This window comes from Mauremys reevesii, linkage group 3 (assembly GCF_016161935.1).
Source record: "Mauremys reevesii isolate NIE-2019 linkage group 3, ASM1616193v1, whole genome shotgun sequence".
NCBI lineage: Eukaryota > Metazoa > Chordata > Testudines > Geoemydidae > Mauremys > Mauremys reevesii.
In genome coordinates this window covers 155,764,014-155,787,900 of record NC_052625.1, presented here as the reverse complement: position 1 = coordinate 155,787,900, position 23,887 = coordinate 155,764,014, and the positions used below count along the sequence as shown (strand labels likewise).

Below are 23,887 nucleotides of genomic sequence, written 5' to 3'. Positions count from 1 at the left end.
TAGATCCCTTCAGTTAAGAGCCCCAAATTGGGTACAGACAAAAAATGTTGGTCAGTCACAAAGTCTGACATGACTCATGGTGTCAATCATTCACTTACGTAAACTGGACAAAAGACTTATCTTAAAGACTAATAGGCCAACTTTGTATCCTGTGTGATCCGTAAGAGAAAGTCAACATGTATTGTAATTTTGTTTGGTTTTGCTTCCTTTCAAATTATGCCATACTATTAAAGCATTTATGGGTACATTTTCTGTGCAATGCATGGGGAATTAAGCATAGTATTAACATTAATGTTAATAATTGTTTCACAACTGTAGCTCTACATATTACGTTGGAAATGTGTTTATTACTGTTAAGTATTAGTCTACTGCAGTAGTATGTTACTCTCAAAAGGAATACGGAATAGCTTTAATTTAGAGTGTTACCAAAATTGAAAATAGGAGGTTAACTAAAAAACAAAGTGTTTCTTTTTTTTATATAAGCACTATAACCTATTTAAATATTTGAATTCCTGTTGTATGTTATATAAGCACTATAACCTATTTAAATATTTGAATTCTTGTTGGCCAAGTAAATCAGACTGTAGAATTCATGCCCTGCTTCAGAAAAAATGGTTTGATTCCTTGTGCTCTCAGTTGAGCTATGTTTCTAATATTGTGGCAATGACATTTCATATCTCAGTGCTCCAGCAAAATGGAATCCTCTCTCAAGCACTGTTCCCTTAGGGAAAATAAAAAAAAACATTGAAGATTTGCGATGTCATGTTATTGTAACAAAATCTAGATGGACTAGACGTTTCTGTAATAGATGGTAAAGTCTGCCCTATTAATATGTGCTCCTGTGAACAGTTGTGCTTACCGGTATTTTTAAAATGAGTGGGGGTGGGGAAAAAGAACATTGAAGCCATGCAAGCAAGGGTCTGAGAGTCACAACAATATTCCTATCTGGTAGCTGAAGGCTCGCTCTGAGCCTGAGGGATAATAAGCAACATGGATTATATACATCATGTAAAATCTGTTTATCCTAGCATGCAGAGGTAGATTAGGTGTTTGTGAGGCCCCTCCCAACCCATTTTGCCTGAAGACCTCACTGCCCCCCACCCTCCCAGCACTTCTGACAGGGAATAGGGTCAGGGCACGGGAGTGCCCATTTTTCCAGGGATCCCCAATTGGCCGGGGTCTCTGGGGACAGTCCCCATTGGCCCAGTGGCTAATCTGCAGTGGCATCACCTGGTAAGAACTGAATTCTGTCATAGAGAGGTGACAATAAAATACACATATAGATACTCTACATCAGTGGTTCTCAAACTTTTCTACTGGTGACCCCTTTACATAGCAAGCCTCTACGTGCGACCCCCCTTACATATTAAAAACACCTTTAAATATATTTAACACCATTATAGATGCTGCAGGCAAAGCGGGGTTGGGGGTGGAGGTTGACAGCTTGCAAACCCTCCATGTAATAACCTCGTTACCCCCTGAGGGGTCCCGACCCCCAGTTTGAGAATCCCTGCTCTACATAAAGGTAGTTGAGGATATGGTAGGAGCTATAGAAAGCTAACAGCCAAATATTTTCTAAAGTGAACACATGTTAACAAAGATCTATTTTAAAAGGAGATTTGTAAAGGCCTGATCCAAAGTCAATGCAAAGACTCCCATCAGGGGCGGCTCTAGAAAGTAGGCTGCCCCAAGCAGCGCCGCGCCGCCGCGCGCCCCCGGTCCCGGGCGGTCCCCTCGGTCAGCCTCTCCGGTTGAGCTCCGAGCTGGCATGCCGCATGCCTGCCGCGGGAGCCGGGACCAGCGACCCTGCGCGGTCGCAGGAGGCGGGAGACGGGAGACCGAGCGGGGGCGACTGCGGCCGCAGTCCCGCCGGGGCGGTCCCGGTCGCTCCTCGCGGCAGGCCCGCCTCAGGCAGGCAGGAGCTCAACCGACGCAAATGCCCCGCCCCCCCGCCGCCGGGCCCGCCCGCCCCGCCTGGGCGCTGGGGCGCCTGACTCCCATTAACTTCAGCAGGCTTTGGATCCAGCCCTGAAAGCGCCAATATGAATGTTTAAATGTGTTTGGATAATGCAGTTGCTTATATGTATCTTGAAATGATTTTCAATCATTAGGATCAGCCTTTCTCTGTTAGATATAGATATAGAACAATCAGTAGACTCTCCCAAAGCACTCATCTATCTTCACGTTGTCTGGCTATGCCGGAAGAAGGACAGGAGGCTGGAGGTGGTTTAATTAGGCCTCAACTTTATTCTTAACTCTCTGGGAGTATCTGGTAGATAAAAGTGTACAGAGCAGGAAATTCCATAATCATTTTCATATAATACCAGGGGGCTTCCATCAGCCCTCCCCCTTACCAATCCTGGACACCAGCCAACCCACTGCTGGGACTTCACCATCCTCCCCTTAAATGAGGGCTGGAGAGGACTATAAAGGAGGGGGGATTTGCTTCCTGACATATCAGTCATAGGAGCCTCAAACCCCTTCCCCTTACCCCCTATTTTCTCTCTTTTAATGAATACCTCCTTTAAATCCTTTACCAATCCATTTTATCTGATGACTGTATCCTTTCCCTATGGAGTACCTGCACTGGACATCTACCCCATGTTTACATAATGAGTTGCAACATCCTACTTAATGCCCGTTCCATGCTGCCCCAACTGAGCCCTCCCAAAACCACAGTGGGGAAGGCAAAAAACCCTTACTTCGCCTTGGCCAATCTGGAGGGAGCCCCCCGAGAAAGGAGTGAGAATTGCAAATGCCCACAGCAGATCCTGACAATCTGCTATTTCACCACTTCCATGGTGAGAGGGGGAGGGGGGGAGATGCTGCGCCACCAGGTCCAGGAGAAAAAAGGAGGACTTTGCCTGCCTGGCATGGACCTATATAGTACTCTCTCTCTTCTGGTCAAGTATGGGGAGGGATGAATGCTGACCTGCTCTGCAGCTGCTGTAAAAGTCACTCTTACCCTTTAAAGTGGGACACATTTTCCTGTGTGGTGTGGTCATTTTTAAAGTTAGCAGTTGGGGAAAAAAGGCAAAGGCAGCACTTTGAAAGAAAGATATTCTTTCTGTCTCCTGTAAAACAGGACCAGTAGATCCACCTTGAGACAAATGAATGATGTTCATTTAAAGGCCATCTGAAGGTTTGTTTGTCAGTCTGTCTTTCTAATCAGTGACTCATACTTAAGGAATGATGCTTCTGTTGGCGTTGCTGCTCTCTAATCTTTACAGTGTCCTGGAATGGTTGGTAACACGAATCAAAAACAAACTTATTTTCTAGCCTAATTCTTAGGTATAGAAACCACCTGAAAATATCCAGAGGATCTTTCTTTTAATTTGTTAATGTTAAAGGTAACTGTTAATATTAACGGAATCTTTTGTTTCTAATCATTATTTTTCAGAAATTTTACTGTTGTTAATTCCAAAATCATTGTCGTGACTATAAGGCCTGAACCCAAAACAGCGGATTCATTTCTAGAGATAGAGTTAGCACATCTGGCTAATGTAAGTATTGCTGCAGCAAATCTTTATTTCCAGCTGTATTCTTCTTTAAAAAAAAAAAAAAAGCCTGATAAAATCAAAACACAGGCATACTCTGAATAGACTGTTTTCATGTTGCGTGCGTACAGAACTGCCTGACCCTTTGTTTCTGTCATTCTTATAGTTTTCATTTATACAGCAATTTTCATAGGGAACTCTACATTAACTGCTTTGATAGATACAATGGCAAATGTAGTATTTGTCCATTGGTTTCCCTTTTATCAGGTGAGGTCCATAGTGCAACACACGCTTCAGGACTTTTCTTACTTTTTTCTTTGCCATTATGAGATACATGAAAGACCGATTCATATTTGACTACACTATCAGAATATGAAAATGCAGCCTCACTCCAGTTTTCAAGTTCTACAAATTCACAAGATCTTGTTTTTTCTGCTATTTACTTGGCCTGCATCTTAATTAAAAGAGTTTAAAGCCAAAAAACACTCTAAATTTAATTACATATTAAAGGATGACTAGAGTTGTACAGAAATATCCAACAATTTCTTCCTGCTGCTTTCAGCTACCTCTTGATATCAAAGAAAACTTTTACAGGAAAGTTGTGTGAAGTAAGACATCCAGATAAGAAGAAGGCCTATCGATATTGCCAGTGATGTCTGAGACTTTATAATATGCAGAATTTCTGCCTGACTTTTTACATTGGTAATGAAGAGTTAGCAGTTATATTGAATCAAGGAGGAAAGGGACATTTAAGAAAGGCATATAAAATAAAGTTATTGTATTAACATAAAAGACTTCAAAGTTAATGGGATTTTGTTACATTTAATGGGACAAGTTCTCCATTGGCCTATTCGAATGCAATTTCACTGACATTAATGGAGTTGCACTCAGCCTCCTGTGGATTTGACCCAAAGACTCTGTACGAAACTGGATGGCTATCGGAATTTATGTGGCAATCTGGCCCATTCATCTCTAAGTTTTTGGTTTACATCCAGCCCAGGCTGGAAGTGACAGAATATTACCACCATCTACTGACTATTCAGTAGTTGGTATGAAATTAGTTTTATGGTCTCATCTAATTCCTGGTGATCAGGGATTACAAAGAACATCACAATTGGTCCTCATGGTCAAGTTTAGCAGACAGGAAAAGATGGAACAAGCAAGGAGTATGAGCTACCCTCTGAATCCTAGAGGTAGTATTTTAAAGTAAGGGTTGACACACATTGATGTGGCAGTGTGGGGAAGCTTTTACACTGTTGCAGCCAATGTGGTACCTTTTCTATGGATTAACAGAAACTTCAATGTCCAGCACTGTCAGGAACAAAAATTTCACTAAAAAACATAATGGGCTGTATTCAGTCAGACTACTTTGAGGCATGGACCACAAATGAACATGGAAGCTCGATCTTAGTACTTCATGTCTATTTATCAGAAAAGCCAGACAGCTTGTGGAAAATATTTTCCTTACTGTATTTAGGTAACTCAGATCACAGAGATCTTCAGACGAGCTCAAGATACTTCTAGATCTTTGATTTTTGTTTATATTATTTTATTATTTATTAGTTGTGGAGTTATTTTTACAGCTCATAACTAAGGAATGTGAAAGGATCATTTCATATGTGGAAACTTGAATGGTTAGTCACAGGGCTATAGCCCAGGTAGATGGGGGAAAGAAAAGAGAAGATTGTAATGACTTTGTTCATAGCTGTAAAATAAGAGGTAAGAAACAATCAAGGTAATATCAGTAAGCTCTATATCAGTGTTGAAATCAACTGAGAAATCCAAAGTAAGCAATTAAAACGGCATGATGTAAACAAGGTAAAAGGAAGCTTAAATGAATGTCTTCACAGGTTGATTTCTAGAAAAAGACATTAAAGAGGGACCTGTTTCTTTAGCTTGTTTGTTTTATTATTCTTTTTTAAAATGTACAGACCCAGCACTTGCCCATTTTCCAGTTCTTTAGAAAGGTTCATTCTGGCAGTGGAAGATGCAGGACATCAATTGTGATCTGGCATTGTCTACCTTTCTGTAACAGGATATTAATGAGTACTGTATTAGCACAGGACTAGGAAATGCTGACAAGGCAAGAGGATAGTAACCTTGTCAATAACATTATGGACCTGGCACTGTTTTCTTCTGGCTCAATTTTAGCTCAATAATATTTTACTCTAAATATCTGAAAGTTTTCTCCAAATTATACAGCCAGACCACTGCCCCCATGTGGAATCTCACTGAGGTCACTGTGACACCACATGAACATGGGAGTTATCCTATGCCGATCCAAATGCAGAATCCTGGCCTAAAAACTGGGAACAGAAACTGATTTTACAATTTTGAATGGCTTTAATGTTTAGTGGTTTTCTGTTCATGATAGTTTCCCAGATGAGATTTTATATAAAGAAAAGCAATTGGAGATGCTGTGGCACATTCTCTGATTTGTGTCTTTTGCATTTTTAGATCTTCATTTTCTTTATTAGAATTTACCTCAGTTGAAAATTAGAATCTAATTTTCTCTAATTATAATGTCTTAATATACCATAATCTGTCTTTGAACTTTGTACATCACACACAGTAATTAAGGTGAAAATGGTTTTACTCCATCTCTAGACTTTGACTGTTATACATTAATGGCTCAGAGTTTAATCATGATGTCAATTAAGTGGGCTAATTATTAAATTAATTATATTAAATATTAAATAGGAATTAAAATACTGACACTTTATTCCAATTAATCTTTTCTAGAAGTTTTCTTTGTGGTGTTGCTCTTTTCAAACTTTGCCTCTTTTAATATTATCTATACTATACCAATCAAAAAAGTCTGTAGTTGAATGGATTAATGATTAACTTATGATCTCTAAAATGTACTCAGGGAGCTGTGGGAGTATAGTTACATTTTTTTAATTATTATTTTTGTTAATTTATTTGTCCACTGATTGATTAAAATAAATTCTATTATGTATACATCTGAGATATAGAAGGGCTCCTTGCACAAACACGCATAAGTAATTGTGAAAAAGACATATGTACATGTGAAAACCCCTGTTGGTCACAGCTAGAATATTTCAGGGCTTTATTTTCAAACAATAAAATATGAATTAATAAATTCCCTTCTAACTACCTATAATAGGTGTTCATGTGCTCAAAATGAATACATTATTATAATTGCATTTTATACTCAAATTTGGTATTTATTAATAACATTGAATTATTTTACATATATATATCCTACCCATCAGTGGTATACCAAAATATCCTACCCATCTGTGTGTGTGTGTGTGTGTTTTCTCCAAATTATACAGCCACACACACACACCACTGATCGGTAAGCTATTTGGAATATAGCACTGTATTTGAACTTGTAGATGATTTTAAATATAGTGCTGATCATGGTACTCTGTAACATGCTAATGTGGCTTGCAGTGTGTTGCTCACAGTACATGGTATTTAATGCCATCCAGTATGATCACAGGTGGATTATATGAACAGTATGATCATGATTGTAACATTTTTCTAATAGTTATGCTGGAAAAGGCACCAACATCATGGACTTTGTTCCAGAAAGAATGTGAAATACCATCTCCTAACTTTGCAGAACCTCTGCTCTTATATCAAAGGACAATGCAGCAGCAGCAATCTAGTAATATTATGGGAGTTAAAGCTTCTGGTTATGATTACTTCCACTGAAACTTTGACTTCCAATTATTGTGGGCCTACATAGCACGCGCAATTATGCACCGTGTTTTGAATATTGAAAGTTTTATGTGCCACACCTACGTATTTCTACTGCCAGTGTGTCAAGGATTTTTGGAGGACTATCGGTGACATTTATGCTTCTTTCAATGTTACAGCTTCATCTCCTATTCATTTCTATGGTGAGTCAACACACTTCCCTCTTCATGTGAATGAGCTCCAAAAGGGCCACAAATTTGTGACCTGAAAACTACATGGATTTGTCACTTCCTTAAACCTTCCCACAGAGTGTTCTATTTGCCTTGGTTACTGGGCATTGATTGAAATGTTCTTCTTTAAAATCATTCTTTTAGCTAAGTCTGAACAGGGTCACCTTTTTCTCAAAGTATTTTCAAGTCCTTTCTCCGTGCAGTATGGAAATAGATAGTGCAGGCTGTCCCTCACCGGGAAAAAAATCACAGCTACGTGACTGTATAGTGGCATCGGTTTTAGGCATAAGTTTTAAGTATGATCATGACTGCATAAGAATGAATATAGGCAGATTACTTCAAGTCTCAAGACACTTTCAAGCTGCAGAATCCTCTTTTATTATAATGTTCCTGTTATTGCCAATTGTGATTCTTCCACAATCTCTTCTACTGATGCTTCAGAATGCTTTGGGCCAGTGGTGCAAGATGCATACACTGGCTCTGTATGTGGCAGTTATGTGTTTTTAGTCTTTTATTTTAGATTATGAAGTTACTTATCTATGTTCGTAAGGTGCGATGTGAATTTAAAGTACCACATGTATTTTTAAATAATTATACCAAACTCAGAACATTTAATACAGTCACCAAACTAGTGAACTACAAGATCCTAACTTCATTAACTATGTTTGTTACTGGAGTCTGGAAGAGAAAGCTATGCCTCTCTGTAAAAAGGGTGATAGAAGAATTCTAACAAATGGGTGGATATTTTCTTTCATTAATATTAATAAATAGTTTCTACAGTTTGAAACAGGTGTGGAATAAAATGATGTGTGTGTAAAAGTGCTTCTTTAAAAATATTGTCCACTGGCAACCTGTACAACTGACTTTTTCAATACTAAGATTGGTATATAAAGATGAAAATAACTTGATCATTTTAAACTATTCCTTGCAATTTCCGTTGTTTTTGTTTTCCATCAATCTTTTGTTGGCGGAGTTGTGCTTTTGTGCCCAGTTTCTATTTTAATTGATTCCTAACTTTAAGATATCTGTGCCAAAAGAGCTATATATGACTTTTAGGAGAACATTACATGAACATCATGACAAAATATGTCTTGTGCATGTAAATAGAACCTTGAAATCTGTTCCTTTAGATATATGCAGTTTTGTTTGTGATTCTGTATTATACATCTACTGTAGTTTGTGTAGCTGTGGCTTCATGCATACCCAATCTTTACAACAAATGGGTAGCCCAGTCCTGCAGTCTTTACTCAATCAAAATGTTCATTAGAGCTAATGTACACTTAGTCTGAAAAAAGATTTGTTGGATTGGGCCCAAACTTTGAATTTTAGTCTTCACTTCATAATGGACAGAAGGAAATAAGAGCAATAATAAAGAGCCTTCAATTTTCTGAAATATTACCCCACTTTAATATGTGTAAGAAACTGAGATTTAGGGCCCAGGCTCCCACTGATATCAATGGGAGCTGAGCTGGGCTAATACTGAGCATGAAAAAGTAGAATATTTGCTATGATGTAACCCTTTTACCATTAATGGCACAAAAGATCCAGAAGGCCATTAATTTTCTCTCTTCATTAAATAATCTACCAGCATAGCCAGTTTCTACAGTGAACTTCTCCTCCTGCAGCCTTGGCATTGGGCCTTTGTAAGGGGCAGGATGGGAATGTGGCCAAAGTGTTACTGTGCCCCAGCTATTCTCCACTGGTGGATGGCCTGTTGTGATCAATAGTCAGTTGGGCTACTTTAAAGTGTGTGGGTCCAAGAACTGGCATCAGAAATACGGAGTCTCAATCTAGGCACAGTTAAGGCTTTATCTACATACAAAAACGGTACTGATTTAACAAAATCAGTTTAGAAAGTGATGTAGTTAAATCAGCTCAACCGCCTAATGTGAATATTCTGAAATAGAATTAGGAATGTCTACAAAAAGGAGATGCAACAACTAAACTACATAGACTCATAGAAGATTAGAGTTGGCAGAGACCTCAGGAGGTCATCTAGTTCAACCACCTGCTCAAAGCAGGACAAACCCCAAGTAAATCATCCCAGCCAGGGCTTTGTCAAGCCGGGCCTCAAAAACCTCTAAGGATGGAGATTCCACCACCTCTCTAGATAACCCATTCCAGTGCTTCACCACACTCCCAGTGAAATAGTGTTTCCTAATATCCAACTTAGACCTCCCCACTGCAACCTGAGACCATTGATCCTTATTCTGTCATCTGCCACCACTGAGAACAGCCTAGCTCCATCCTCTTTGGAACCCACTTCAGGGAGTTGAAGGCTGCTATCAAATCCCCCCTTACTCTTCTCCAGACTAAATAAGCCCAGTTCCCTCAGCCTCTCCTCATAAGTCATCTGCCCCAGCCTCCTAATAATTTTTGTTGCCTGTCTTACATACAGTGCAACTCCTCCACCTTTTCTCCCGCACCTATACTTCCTGAACAGTTTATACCCATCCATTACAGTGCTCCAGCCATGTGAGCTACCTCACTAAGTCTCTGTTATTCCAATCACATCATAGTTCCTTGACTTTGTCAGAACTTCCAGTTAGTCCTGCTTGTTTCCCAGGCTTCTTGCATTCGTGTACAGGCACCTAACATAACTAGCCAATTGCCCTACTTTCTCAGTATGCATCAGGAGGCCTCTCCTGTTGCACCCTCCTCCTTGTATTTCCTCCCAGTATCCCACTTCCCCTAACTCTGGGCTTAAGTCACCATCCCCCAGCGAACCTAGTTTAAAGCCCTCCTTAATAAGTTAGCTTACATAAATTTCTCCGCTGATTTTGATAAATTAATACCGTCTTTGGGTGCAGACAAGTCCTAAAATTCTGCCTATTGAGAATAACTAATCCATTAGTTAACCTGATTGGGCAGTAGTTTGAGAGTCTTTTATTCATTCTTTTTGGAGTGGAATACAGGGGGAAAATTGAAATTACTTAAATAATATGAACTGGGCAGGCTCCACGTTTAGGTAACTGGCACATTTGGACCCAATACCACAGTCCTTTCCTAGTCAAAATTCCAAGTGGCTTCATGGAGACATCTACAGGACTGTTTCCTGAGTAGGGACGATAGATTCAATACTGCAAGGTGCTCAGTGCGCTCTGTGAAGTGCTAAGTGCCCTCAACTTCCACAGACTTCAATTTGTTTTTCACTCCCATTGATTTCAAACCTCTTCAAACTGAGGGTGATCTTTTAGGATCAGGCCCTGAACTAGGACTGGGGGATTGAGCACTTTATTGGTTACATACACCAGTAACTAATGGTATTGTTTGTTTGTTTTTAGGGCACATTGAATCCCTATTGTGTGCTGTGGGATGATTCAAGAATGTAAGTGACAGATGTTTGCTTCTATTACTATGGATTAAATATTCCAAAACACGTAAAAATATTTAACTTGCCAAACAGTCAACAGTGGTCATTATGAGGGCATGGAAAATGTGCAATCCACAGAGTGAAATTATTTCCTTTCTATACTCTGCAGTCACATTGTAATGCAGATTTTAAAGACAGTTTGCTTGTTTTTCTATTACTAATCCTGAATTAGCAGAATATCTCACCAACAACTATCATAGAGTTTAAGGCCTGAAGGGATCACCAGATCATCTAATCTGACCTCCTGTATATCACAACCCACCAACAGCACCAAATGCCCACACACTAAACCCAACAACCCAAATTAGACCAAAGTATTACAGACTATAGTAGATTAGCCTGTTATGTGCCACATGCAGGGAATAAAAGGGACTGAGGTGCACCAGTCCTTGAGCCCCTGCAATGAAAGGGAATTGATTAATTGAGAGAGAGCCATGCGACTGAGGAAGCTGAAGCTGCTGAAAGGTTTGAAATATTGGGAATACTGTGGGAGATATATTAGTCATCAGTGAGTAGGTGGGACCATCAAAGAGTCATGATAAGTACAATTTATATGGCTCTGCAATTTATCACATGGATTTCACCACCATCTGGTACACATGTATATGTACACTCTTTTATGAGATGGTGCTTTTTGTCTTGCTTCTGCATGTAAACCGATCACTTACCAGAGCTCTGAAAAGCATTCATTTGCTCTATAGTTCCCCAAAACATTTCCCCCCAGTCATTACTGGAAAAGGTGGGGATCTAGGGACTTAGTATTAACTGTGAGGGCATGTTATGATTCATGATGACTTTCTGTTGGCCTGGTAATTACTTGTGTTTGGGGCATTTTATTTGAGTCCATTTGATTATATTATGGAATTTGTATTCTAATATTGTGAGTTTTAAATTAATGCAAAAGCTCCCAGCAGACTGGACAGATTCTTATCATTTATAAATCTAAATAAATAAATATATACAACATTATACAATTAGCTGGGTGCCTTGGGTTGTTGGCTTGTTTTGTTTTGTGTTCACTTTCCTCTAAAGCATCAGGAATTTGCTATTGCAGAAACAGGAGACCAGATATAATGGATTAATGGTCTGATCTAGTGTTGAAAATCATGTGGAGCTTTGTTGTGCTCACATCCTTCAAAAATGGCTAAGTTCTTCACAACCCAAATTTCACAAGAACTTTGGGGATCAATCCAACAAGAAAGTAGTCAGCATGTAGTAAAGATGCTTAGCTAATCACCGTTCCACAACAGGAAAAAAAAGGTGCTTTAAAGTAAGTGTTTTTCAGATATGGTAAATGTTGCATTTAGCATCTGCATCAGGTAGCTATAACTGCTGAATTTTTTGAGCCATCTTCCTGGCAAGTCGCCCAGATCTTAATCTCAATGCACTACAATTCCATATGTGGTAAATTATATGTTTCTCTGGTGATGCTCTCAGTTTAATAAATGCTCCAGAACTGAGTGAAACTTTCTCTTCCTGGATTTTAAACATTCTGCACAGGCTATTGTTCAATGATTGATAGCTCTTTTTTCATACACTCATGGAGAAGCCCCTGAATCTATACTGTGAGCTGTCTGATCAGGTCTGGCTCTGCATTCTTGCTGCAATTTTATGGTGCATCTTTCTTCTACTATTCTTATTATGTGGTTTTATATGTGGTATGTCTAATTGTTTGGAGAAATTATGTTTTATTTCATTCCTAGCTATGGAATAGAATTATATAACTTTTTTTTATCTAGATAACTTTTTAGAAGGCTTTCCTTTTATCTGTCTATCAGGCTGACAGGCTTGCTGTCTGTCTATCTGCATCTAGTTATTGTTTTTGTATAACATTAAGACAGGTACAACTAACTACATGAAGGATCATAGCATGAATTATATATGTTAAAATACAATTTCTCAGAGTGGTGCAGCATTCATTTTGGCTGACACTTCCAAAATATGCAGTACCTTTATTATGCTGATTTAGCATGGGGTTCTTTAGAGGTTGGGCTATTCCTTCAGTGTCTCCACTTTCCCAGATGATTAACTGAATAGCATCAACAGCAGAATGTATGAAGTAGACATTTATTTTTTTCTCTGGAATTAGTGTGACCATTTTGACCTCTGCATTTCATTCCAGTTTTGGCCTTCCATAAAAGTTTGGGATGCTGAATGTTTTTCACATCAAAGCATGTGAAAACATACAAAGTATGTTTGAAATTCTGAGCTGAATTGGTCCACTGTCTGAAAGCTTTTGAAAAAGAAATCCTCTCCTTGCCACCAAATTCTTTCACATGAGCAAAGACAGATTTAAGGAACTGCTGTCACAAACTGCATGCAGTACATTGGATCCATATTCATCCAAGACAGAGGGAGGAGAGGAACCAGTCAACCACCCATCTATCACCTCACATCCTTCACCATGTGCAACAGATAACAAGCTGTGTGCAATATAACCCACTGCTACAATCAGGGCACCCTTCTCACTGTTCGGTGCCAGTGCCATTCACAGATACAGTATCAGTGGTCTGAAAATTGGTCCACATAGGGATTGCCATACTGGATTAGACCAGTGACTTGGATTTGGATTCAGGACACCTAGGTTCAATTCCAGGCAAAGACTCCCTGTATGCCAGCAAGTTAAAAAAGTATGGGATTGGATGAATGGACTATAAGGTGGATAGAAAACTGGCTAGATCGTCGGACTCAACAGGTAGTGATCAATGGCTCAATGTCTAGTTGGCAGCCGGTTTTTAGTGCAGTGCCACAGGAGTCTGTCCTGGAGTCAGTTTTGTTCAACATCTTCATTAATGAGCTGGATGATGGGATGGATTGCACCCTCAGCGAGTTTGCGGATGACACTAAGCTTGGGGAGAGGTAAATACACTGGAGGGCTGGGACAGGGTCCAGAGTAACCTAGACAAGTTGGAGGATTGGGCCAAAAGAAATCTGATGTGGTTCAACAAGGACAAGTGCAGAGTCCTGCACTTAGGATGAAAGAATTCCATGCTCTGCTACAGGCTGGGGACTGACTGGCTAAGCGACAGTTCTGCAGAAAAGGATCTGGGGATTACAGTGGGCAAGAAGATGGATATAATTCAACAGTGTGCCCTTGTTGCCAAGAAGACTAATGTCATATTGGGTTGCATTAGTAGGAGCATTGCCAGGAAATCAAAGGAAGTGATTATTCCCCTCTATTCAGCACTGGTGAGGCCACATCTGGAGTATTACATCCAGTTTTGGTCCCCCCACTACAGAAAGGATGAGGACAAATTGGAGAAAGTCCAGCAGAGGGAAACAAAAATGAGTAGAGAGCTGTGGTACATGACTTATGAGGAGAGGCTGAGGGAACTGGGCTTATTTAATCTGTGAAAGAGAAGAGTGGGGGGGTGGGATTTGATAGAGCCTTCAGCTACCTGAAGGGAGGTTCCAAAGAGGATGGAGCTTGGCTGTTCTCAGTGGTGGCAGATGACCGAACAAGGAGCAATGGTCTCAAGTTGCAGTGGGAGAGTGGTCTAGGTTGGATATTAGGAAACACTATTTCACTAGGAGTGTGGTGAAGCAATGGAATGGGTTATCTAGGGAGGTGGTGGAATCTCGATCCTTAGAGGTTTTTAAGATCAGGCTTGACAAAGCCTTGGCTGGGATGATTTAGTTGATGTTGGCCCTGCTTTGAGCAGGGGGTTGGACTAGATGACATCCTGAGGTCTCTTCCAATCCTAATCTTCTATGATTCAATGACCTTGGGCAAGTCACATCATCTACTCTGTGCCTCAGTTCCCCATCTGTAAAGTGGTGGTAATAGTACTTCTCTTCCTCACTGGGGGTTGTGAGGCTAAAATCTGTTAATGATGGAGTGGTACTTTGCCACTATCATTATTTGGGCCATATGAGTACATGGATAGACAGAATGACATAATGCATCACACGGTTTTCAGTGAGCACTGACTAACTTTTTAAAAAATCAGGTAATTTTTTTTTTTAGTAATAGGTGTTACTTTTTAGCAGGCAATATGTCACATCTGCTGCTTGCCCTTAAAACCACCCTTGACTCGTTAAGGAAAGGATTACTAGGATTTGGTGGTCCTTCCCTGCCAATTTCTGCAGCAAAGATGAGATAACAGTATGGAAGATATTCATTTGTCCTTATGGCATATATCTGTCATAGCACCATGTGCCCCCGAATACCCAATTGTCTGGAGGGCAACAGAGAAACAATTAAATAAAAAAATTATTATCTTGAATGTTTTGTTCAGGTTCGGCATGAGTTTTGGCCAGTCTGATTTGTTCTATTTTCTTTTTCCAATCAGGTTCACCCATTTCTAATTTACACTGACAGGAGTTCATACATTTACCCTAAATGTGTGGCACATTATGAATATCTGCAAGCAAAAAACAAATTGTGAGATTTTACAAATTTCAGGAAGTCACTCCAGGCCAACATTTTGGTGTTTCTGCCAGTAAAAATATATTCATGGTGAAAAATACTTTTTAAAAAAATCTACTACCTCAGATAATGTTTTTTTTTCCAAATTTGTGCATTGTTTCATTTTGCCATTTTTCTTAAAGTGAAAATAGCTTCTTTTAGAAAAAATGAAAGTGAAAACAAAATGTTCCCACAGTTTTACCTGCAATGTAAATGGTTTCTCATAACTCTACTGTACCCACAGATTTATAGCCTATTAGCATGATAATTTCATGTTGCTAAAATTGAAATGGATCGTTGATCTGTCTCTCCCTCCCCCTCTCTTTCGTCTTTAAAATTGGGGTGATAATGGGTCTAAATCACTTTTTGCACTTTACTTTCTGGCCAGTTTTGCCACCTTTTGAAAAGATTCAGGAAGAGACTTTGAAAATCAAGACAAAGGTGTCTTAAACTGAACATCTTAAAATTGAGACACCCCAAATCAGTAGTGACTTTTGAAAAAAAATAGCACAAATCTTACTTTACATGTCCATGTAAAATAATATTCAGTGGTATTCTTCTGGCCAAAAGGGCAGTAGAACAGGGCTACATTTTTCTATAAGTAAAATTAAAACTTATTGAAAATGAGAAAAGTGTACGAAAATGAATATAATTGAGTTCTTTGGAACTATAGCCGCTTACACCAACTGAGGCTCTGCCCGTTACGTTGACTGAAGTTGGAATAGTGGGTGCCCAACCTTTAGGAAAATTAGACTTTTGTTGTCTTGAGCTGAGCTGTTTTTAAAAACAATGGCTGCTTTTACAAATTTTTGGCTTCCAGCCTAGTGAATAAAATGCCTTCTTTGTGAGTGGTGAGTCAATCCCAGATTTAAAGCTTCCATGTTTGTGTTTATGAATTCTCCATGGCCAAGTTAACTATACATGTACCTTACTTAACAGATAATTGTTCCTTCATAAAACTATCTTTATAAATAGCTTTATAGAACTTTGTATGGATGAATCTGTAAATGCCACATTACATACTCAGAAATTTCTTATTGTCCTGCAGAAAAGTGCTCAACTAAGGCCCCAGTTCTAAGGAGTAACATACTCTGCAAGTAGCCCCTCTGATTTCAGTGTTCAGATACTTGTGGAGTAGAAGGACTGACCCAAAGTCCACTGAAGTTAATAAAAAGACTCCCATTCACTTGAGTAGGCTTGGATCAGGCAATAAGTTATAGCTTAACATGCAGGGATGAGGATGGGAATCAGGCCTTACTAAGGATATTTTTTAAAACGTGATTGTGATGACTAATAACATTATACTGTGATGCAGAAGGACTTATTCCACTAACATTCTGCACATCTTTTACCAGAGAAAATTGAGGAGCTTTCTATTTTTAAAAAAAAGAGAGAGAGAGAGAGAAGATCTTTTTGATTTAAATCATTATAAAATGAATCAGTGTATATGGGAGGAATTCATAATTCGGGCACTTATTGTCACACTGTCTTTCAGGAACACCTACACTTCTCTGAATAGGGAGATGCATTGCCCACTAAGAATTACAGCTGAAAGAGAAAATTAATTTCATCATTGCTGATAATTTTTAATTACTGCTGCTAAGTGATGAATCAACCTCATTTTGTGAAGAACACAATTGCTATTTATTGCCTGTGTATACATATATATTTTGGGAAACTAAAAATAATGGGGGGGAGAGTTTGAGATGTCAGGCAGGTATAATTTTGAAATGTAGATAAAAAAGGGTTAGTTGGTGCAGGTTTGCTCTCGAGTTTTAAAGATTGGAATATAATCTTCAATTTTGAAACAAAACATCCTTACTTAACTTTAATCTGTTGGTGAGTTTGTAGTGCAATATAGGAACAGAGGATAACAGTCTAATCTCTTGGAGTAAGGATGAGGACAGGACAGAAATGTATCACAATTTAATTGTACCATCTGTGTTTCCAATAAAAATGGAAAGGGTGAATTCATGAGCTTAACTATGAGAGATAGGAGATAAATTTCAATTAGAGTCCTTATTTTACATATTAATGATCACTGTGGCATGCTGAGGGGACAGCATCTGTGCCTACTACCTGGTCTTGAAATTTGATTGAAACTAGTAGGAAAACACAGTACATGCATATATCTCTGCTAACACACTACCGAGAGCTCTTCTGACACTGTGGTGAATAAAACACTGTACCTAGATGGGGGGGTTAGTTCTCATGATGTCACTTAGACAGTGAGGCCACCAAAGACATTATGTGACTCTCTGATGTTCTGTCCTGAATCAAATCTGTCACATTACAGTGTAGGGTGCTTGTGAAGGACGGGTGTCTGTTGACCCTGTCCAGCCATCGTATTTTAAGTCTTCTAGTGGGTCTTTTCCATCCTGCTTTCATTGGATCATAGTCGAAGAAGATTCTCACAGGGAAGTTGGTAGCCATCCAGAGCAGAAGTCCATACCACCTAAGAACTTTGGGTGGCTGTTCGAGAGAGCCGGGCCAGTTTAGTTAGAACACTGATCTCTTCATTCAACTTGAATTCACACCATTTGATGTTTTTGATCATTCAGAAATGGTATCCTCGGCTTCATCTCTCTGCTCATTGGGGTGTTTGGTTCGCAAAAGATGTTGTTGGTGAGGCACCCCATTACTGAAGATGCTTTTGCAGTGAGGGCTTTAAGTTCTTTCTGAAAGCCACCCATGTCATCACCAACCATCAGTGAAATCCCCAGTAATCTCTGCTGAGTTGTGTCTCACTAAGATGCTGGAGCCCTCAGAGTGTTTGAAATAGCTGATTTGAAGAGTTTCGGTTTTACCCCAATTAATGTTGGGCCAATTCTTGCCACTGAGCTTTCCAGGATTTTAAGTGCCGCAACTAGCTCATCCATTGATTCATCAATTACCACTAGGTCATCAGCAAAATTGTTGTTAATGATGTTCTTAGAATCAAGGCATATGCCTAAGATGCATTTACTAAGGGTATGTCTACACTAGAAATGTAAGTCGACCTGTATTAGTAATTACTGCAGTGGTGCATGTCCACACTACCCTCCTTGGGTCAGTGATGCATGTCATCACCAAGAGCGCTTCCACCAACCTAAGAAGGGGAAGTGTGTGGAGCTCCACTGGAAGCTCCCTTCTGGGAGCCTGGCTGCCTGGGCTCCCTGCTGGTTTGGTTGACATGTTTCTGTTACACTGCTGTTTATAGCAGTGTAGTGTCCCCTTATCTCTCTGCTGCCGGAGCCTTTCCTCTCTGCAGGAAAAGACTCCACCAGCAGGGAAAAGGTCAGGGGAAGGCAGTAGGATTCCAGAAGTGGGGAAAGACTCTGTCAGTTCTCCAGCACTGGAGCCCTTACCACTGCAGGCAAAGGTTCTGGCAGTGGAGAAAGGCTATCAGATCCCTGCTGCTGGAGCCCTTCCCCACCCAAAAAAAGACTCTGGCAAGCTTCTCTGCCAGCTCCCTTCTGCTGGAGCTTTTCCCCTTTGCAGAGAAAGGCTCTGGCAGAGGGGAGGCAACTGGGAAAGGTTCCAGCAGTTCTTCTTCGAGTGATTGCTCATATCCATTCCAGTTAGGTGTGCGCGCATCGCGTGCACGTTCGTCGGAAGATTTTTACCCTAGCAACCCCAGTGGGTCGGCTGAGCGCCCCCTGGAGTGGCGCCATAATGGCACCGCATATATACCTCAGCCGACCCACCCACTCCTCAGTTCCTTCTTACCGCCCGTGTCGGTCGTTGGAACAGTGGAGTGCAGCTTGTGTGACCTCCGCTTCCCTAGCTTCCTCATATGTTTTTCTGTTAAAAATTGTATATAGTTGTTATCTTAGTTGTAGGTTTTCTTGTTTTAATAGTTAATCAGTTACTGTTAGATAGTTAGCGGGTTCGGGGATTAACCCCCTCCCGCCCCCGGGATCGGAGTGTATGCCCGGCTCCCCTGGTTTCAAGCCGTGTTCGGCCTGCCACAGGCCTATGCCTACAGGAGATCCTCATAGCTCTTGCTTAAAGTGCCTGGGAGAGTCGCACTTATCTTCTAAGTGTTCAATTTGCAAGGCTTTCAAGCCTCGCACAAAGAGGGAAAGAGACATTTGGCTAAGACAACTCCTCATGGAGGCAGCCTTAACCCCTCCGGCCGCGGCACCGCCTGCTGTCCCTCTGGACTCTCGCAGCGCCGGCACAGTGCCGGGCTGCTCGGCCATGCAGCCGAAAGTAACATCGGCACCGAAACCCGCCCAGAGGCGCTCTCTCTCGCCGAAGGCAAAGAAAGGGAAGGCCGCTGCTTCTTCGGCACTGACACCTGCACCGAAGCAAAAGAGTGCGCCCTGCCCGGACCGCCCGGCACCGAAACCTGCCGCGGCACCGGTCCCTCCGCCGCAGATGCTTCTGCCGGCACCGACAACTCCGGCCCCTCAGAGGCCGTCGAGCCCGGCACCTGTGGCCTCCCCGGCTCCGGCCGCGGTAGAGATGCCACTGCCGTCCACTCCGGAGACCTTTGAGGCGGTACAGGACCTCATTGCTCTCACAGACCTGGCTGTGCCACCGCCTCTGGCACCGCCGGTGCGGGTGCCCCGTTCCATGGGCAAGCCATCCATGCTCAAGCCTCCTGTTGGCACCGAGCCTGACCGGCACCGATCCCGTTCCCGCTCTCACCAGCGCTCTCGCTCTCGACGCCGCTCTCCATCTAGGCGCCGATCGCAATGCCGCTCACAGTCCCGGCACCGCTCCACTACGCGGCACTGGTCAGACTCGCGGCACCGGTCATACTCCCGCTCTCCGACTCGTCATTCCCGGCACCACTCAACATCTCGGAACCATTACGGCTGCCGCTATTCGCGAAGCCACTCCCGGCACCGAACATGGAGATTCCAGTCGACCTCCCGGCACCAGGCCGGTCGCAGGTCCCGGTCTCGCTCCCGTTCTCGCTATCGAGATGCTTCACGGCACCGGTCACCGCAAAGGCGGGAACTACGATCCGTCGGCACTTCGGCGCAAGGGTTATCCACTCCACCCTGGCCCTCCCGACACGCCTCGGCCTCTTCACATGCCGAGAGTTATTACGTCAATGAGTATGACCCTCAGGTCCCGGCGGGCGTTTTTCACCAGTCCCATCAAGCGGACCAGGACCCTCATCATTGGGGTTACTGGACCCCTTGGGCCTACCACCAAGCCCAAGGCGCTCCTCTGCCTACCGTGCGCACTGTGACAAACGAGGCACACGCCCCGGAGGCTACAATAACCCGTCCACCGGATGACACGGAGGTGCCATCGTGTGCGGAGGAAGGCAATCAACCAGCCCAAGAGCCCCTGGAGCAGGAGTCTTCCCAGGCCCCAGACGCGGACCGGGACACCATCCTGCCCGGGATTTCTTCCTCCTCCTCTTCTCCGGACGAGGCGGTGGCGGGGTCGTCATCCGCAGGTCCCCCACCTATTGATTTACGGGCACACCAAGAGCTCCTTCGCAGGGTAGCTCTGCGAATAGACTTACAGGCGGAGGAGGTATCGGAAGTGGACGATCCGATAGTAACCATCTTATCAGCGGACGCCCCTACCCGCATAGCCTTGCCCTTCATTAAGACTATCCAAGCCACTGCGGATACCCTATGGCAGACTCCGTCCTCTATTGCACCCACAGCGAGGGGCGTGGAGCGCAAGTACATGGTCCCTTCCAAGGGATATGAATATTTGTATGTACATCCGACCCCATCGTCGTTGGTGGTGCAGTCGGTGAACGATAAGGAGCGTCACGGCCAGCAAGGCCCCACTCCTAAATCAAAGGATGCTAGGCGAATGGACTTGCTTGGCCGCAAGGTCTACTCCGCCGGTGCCCTACAGATCCGAGTGGTTAACCAACAGGCCTTGCTAAGCCGCTACGCACATGACACTTGGGCTGAGGTGGAGAAGTACAAAGAGCTCCTACCTCAAGATTCCCGTCAGGAGTTCGCGGCCTTCGTAGAGGAGGGTAAAAAGGTTGCGCGCACCTCGTTGCAAGCCTCCTTGGACGCAGCTGACTCGGGGGCGCGTACTATAGCCTCGGGCATTACCATGCGCCGGATCTCTTGGCTGCAGAGTTCAACGCTCCCACCTGAAGTACAGTACACCATTCAGGACCTTCCCTTTGATTCCAAGGCCCTCTTCTCCGAAAAGACGGACTCCCGACTTCAAAACCTCAAAGACAACAGGGTCATCATCCGTACTCTGGGGATGCATACTCCTGCTACCCAGAGGCGTCCGTTCCGCCCCCAGTTTAATCAGCCCTACTATATGCCTCGCTACAAGCAGGACTCTGGTCGGTGACGAGGTCGCGGTGGATGTAGGCGGCAGCCTGGCAACCAATCGACCCAGGGCAGAAGCCCCTCTAAACCGCCAGGGCCTAAGCCATCCTTTTGAAGATGCGCCTGGGGACGGCATACCAGAGCTCTCTTCAGCTCCCTCCCTGCCCTTTTCCAACCGCCTTTCCTGTTTCCTCCCGGCGTGGGCCCGGCTGACCACCGATGCCTGGGTCCTACGCACCGTGGAACGCGGTTACCAACTGCAGTTCGTTTCAGCCCCTCCTTCCCACCCTCCTTCCCAGTCCCTCTTCAGGGACCCCTCTCACGAGCAACTCCTCTTACAAGAGGTGCATTCGCTCCTAGCCATCGGAGCGGTCGAGAACATTCCGGAGAGGGAGAGGGGCAAGGGGTTTTATTCCCGTTATTTTTTGATCCCCAAGTCCAAAGGGGGCCTACATCCCATCCTCGACCTGCGAGACCTCAACTCATACATGCTGAAGTTGAAGTTCCTTATGGTGTCCCTCGGGACCATTATCCCCAAGCTGGAACAGGGAGACTGGTATGCCGCCCTCGATATGAAGGACGCTTATTTTCATATCGCCATCTTTCCACCGCACAGACGCTTCCTCCGATTTACAATTGCACACCTTCACTTCCATTTTGCGGTCCTCCCTTTCGGCCTCTCTGCGGCCCCAAGGGTGTTCACGAAGTGCATGGCCGTTGTCGCCGCCCACCTCCGTCGGCACGGCATCTGCATTTTTCCATACCTGGACGACTGGCTCATCAGAGGGGACTCGCAGGACACAGTCCAGCGACAGGTCACAGTAAACAAAGACTTATTCACGCGCCTGGGCCTAGTTCTCAACATAGAGAAATCCACCCTAGTACCAGCTCAGAGGTTGGACTTTATTGGCGCGAACCTGGACTCATCTCTAGCCAGAGCCTACCTTCCTCAGCTACGGTTCCAGGCCCTTACACAACTAGTCCGCGCCCTTCAGGCCTCTCGTATGGCCTCGGCCCGCGCTTGTCTCGGCCTCCTTGGTCACATGGCAGCTTGCACGCACGTAACTCCATTCGCCAGGCTCCGCCTCCGCCCACTCCAGCTGTGGCTCCACTCCAGGTACCGTCCGCACAGGGACCCTCTGGATACCCTACTCACCATTCCATCGGGTGTCCTTCAATCCCTGGATTGGTGGCTGACCCCTTCCCACGTATGCACGGGGGTCCCATTCCATGCTCTTCAACCGTCCCTTTCCCTGACGACGGATGCTTCGTCCCTCGGATGGGGAGCCCATCTCGGCGATCTTCGTACTCAAGGCCTTTGGTCAGTACAGGAATTGAATATGCACATAAACGTCAGGGAGCTACGTGCAGTCCGCCTGGCATGCCAGAAGTTCCAACCTCGCCTCCGCGGCCGTTGTGTCTCAGTCTTAACGGACAACACAACGGCCATGTACTATATCAACAAGCAAGGAGGGGAGACCCGCTCTCCCCCCCTCTGCCATGAGGCGATGCTACTGTGGGAATTCTGCATAGCCCACTCAATACATCTAGTGGCGTCGTTCCTTCCCGGCGTGAAGAACACCATTGCGGATCGCCTGAGCAGGTCTTTTCTCTGCCACAAGTGGTCGCTGAGAGCAGACATCGCTCATGCCATTTTCCAACAGTGGGGGTTTCCCCGTGTAGACCTCTTTGCGTCCCGCTCGAACCGCAAATGCCAGGAGTTTTGCTCCTTCCAAGGCCTGTCACCGGGCTCTCTGTCGGATGCGTTTCTCCTTCCATGGATGTGTCATCTGTACTATGCCTTTCCCCCGTTCCCCCTCGTACACAGAGTACTGCTGAAGCTCCGGCAGGACAAGGCACGGCTCATCTTAATTGCGCCAGCGTGGCCCAGGCAACACTGGTTCACCACGCTGCTCCGTCTGTCGGTAGCCAGCCCAATTCCTCTGCCACTTCACCCGGATCTCATCACTCAAGATCACGGCACTCTCCGTCACCCAGACCTGACGTCCCTCCACCTCACGGCGTGGCTCCTGAGTGGCTAGACCAGTCGGAAGTGCGCTGTTCTGCTCCCGTGCAACATGTTTTATTGAGCAGCAGAAAGCCTTCCACTCGATCGACCTACTTGGCCAAGTGGAAGCGCTTCGCTTGCTGGGCCGAAGCGCGAGACGCTATTCCATCAGAGCTTCCGCTTCCAATGGTCCTTGACTACATCTGGTCGCTGAAACAGCAAGGCCTGGCACTGTCCTCTATAAAAGTGCACTTAGCGGCTATCTCCGCTTTCCACCCCGCTGAGGGCGGGTATACACTGTTCTCTCACCCAATGTCTACTCGTTTCAGGAAGGGCCTCGATCGTCTCTTCCCCCAGGTGCGCCACCCAATTCCCACCTGGGACCTTAACCTCGTCCTCAACAGGCTCATGTCCCCACCCTTTGAGCCACTGGCCCCCTGCTCCT

The 23,887-nt window shown here is 43.8% G+C and overlaps 1 protein-coding gene across 10 annotated transcripts in view; it reads left to right on the top strand.

The window, feature by feature from the left end:
• The window catches only part of ADGRB3 (adhesion G protein-coupled receptor B3), a 626,613-nt gene that overhangs the window by 397,734 nt on the left and 204,992 nt on the right, over window positions 1–23,887 (top strand). For all 10 annotated transcript variants that reach the window (XM_039531243.1, XM_039531244.1, XM_039531245.1 and 7 more), the window contains 2 exons: window positions 3,401–3,503; window positions 10,681–10,724. In XM_039531243.1, coding sequence (XP_039387177.1) covers window positions 3,401–3,503; window positions 10,681–10,724 — 147 coding nt within the window. The remainder of the gene's footprint in view (window positions 1–3,400; window positions 3,504–10,680; window positions 10,725–23,887) is intronic.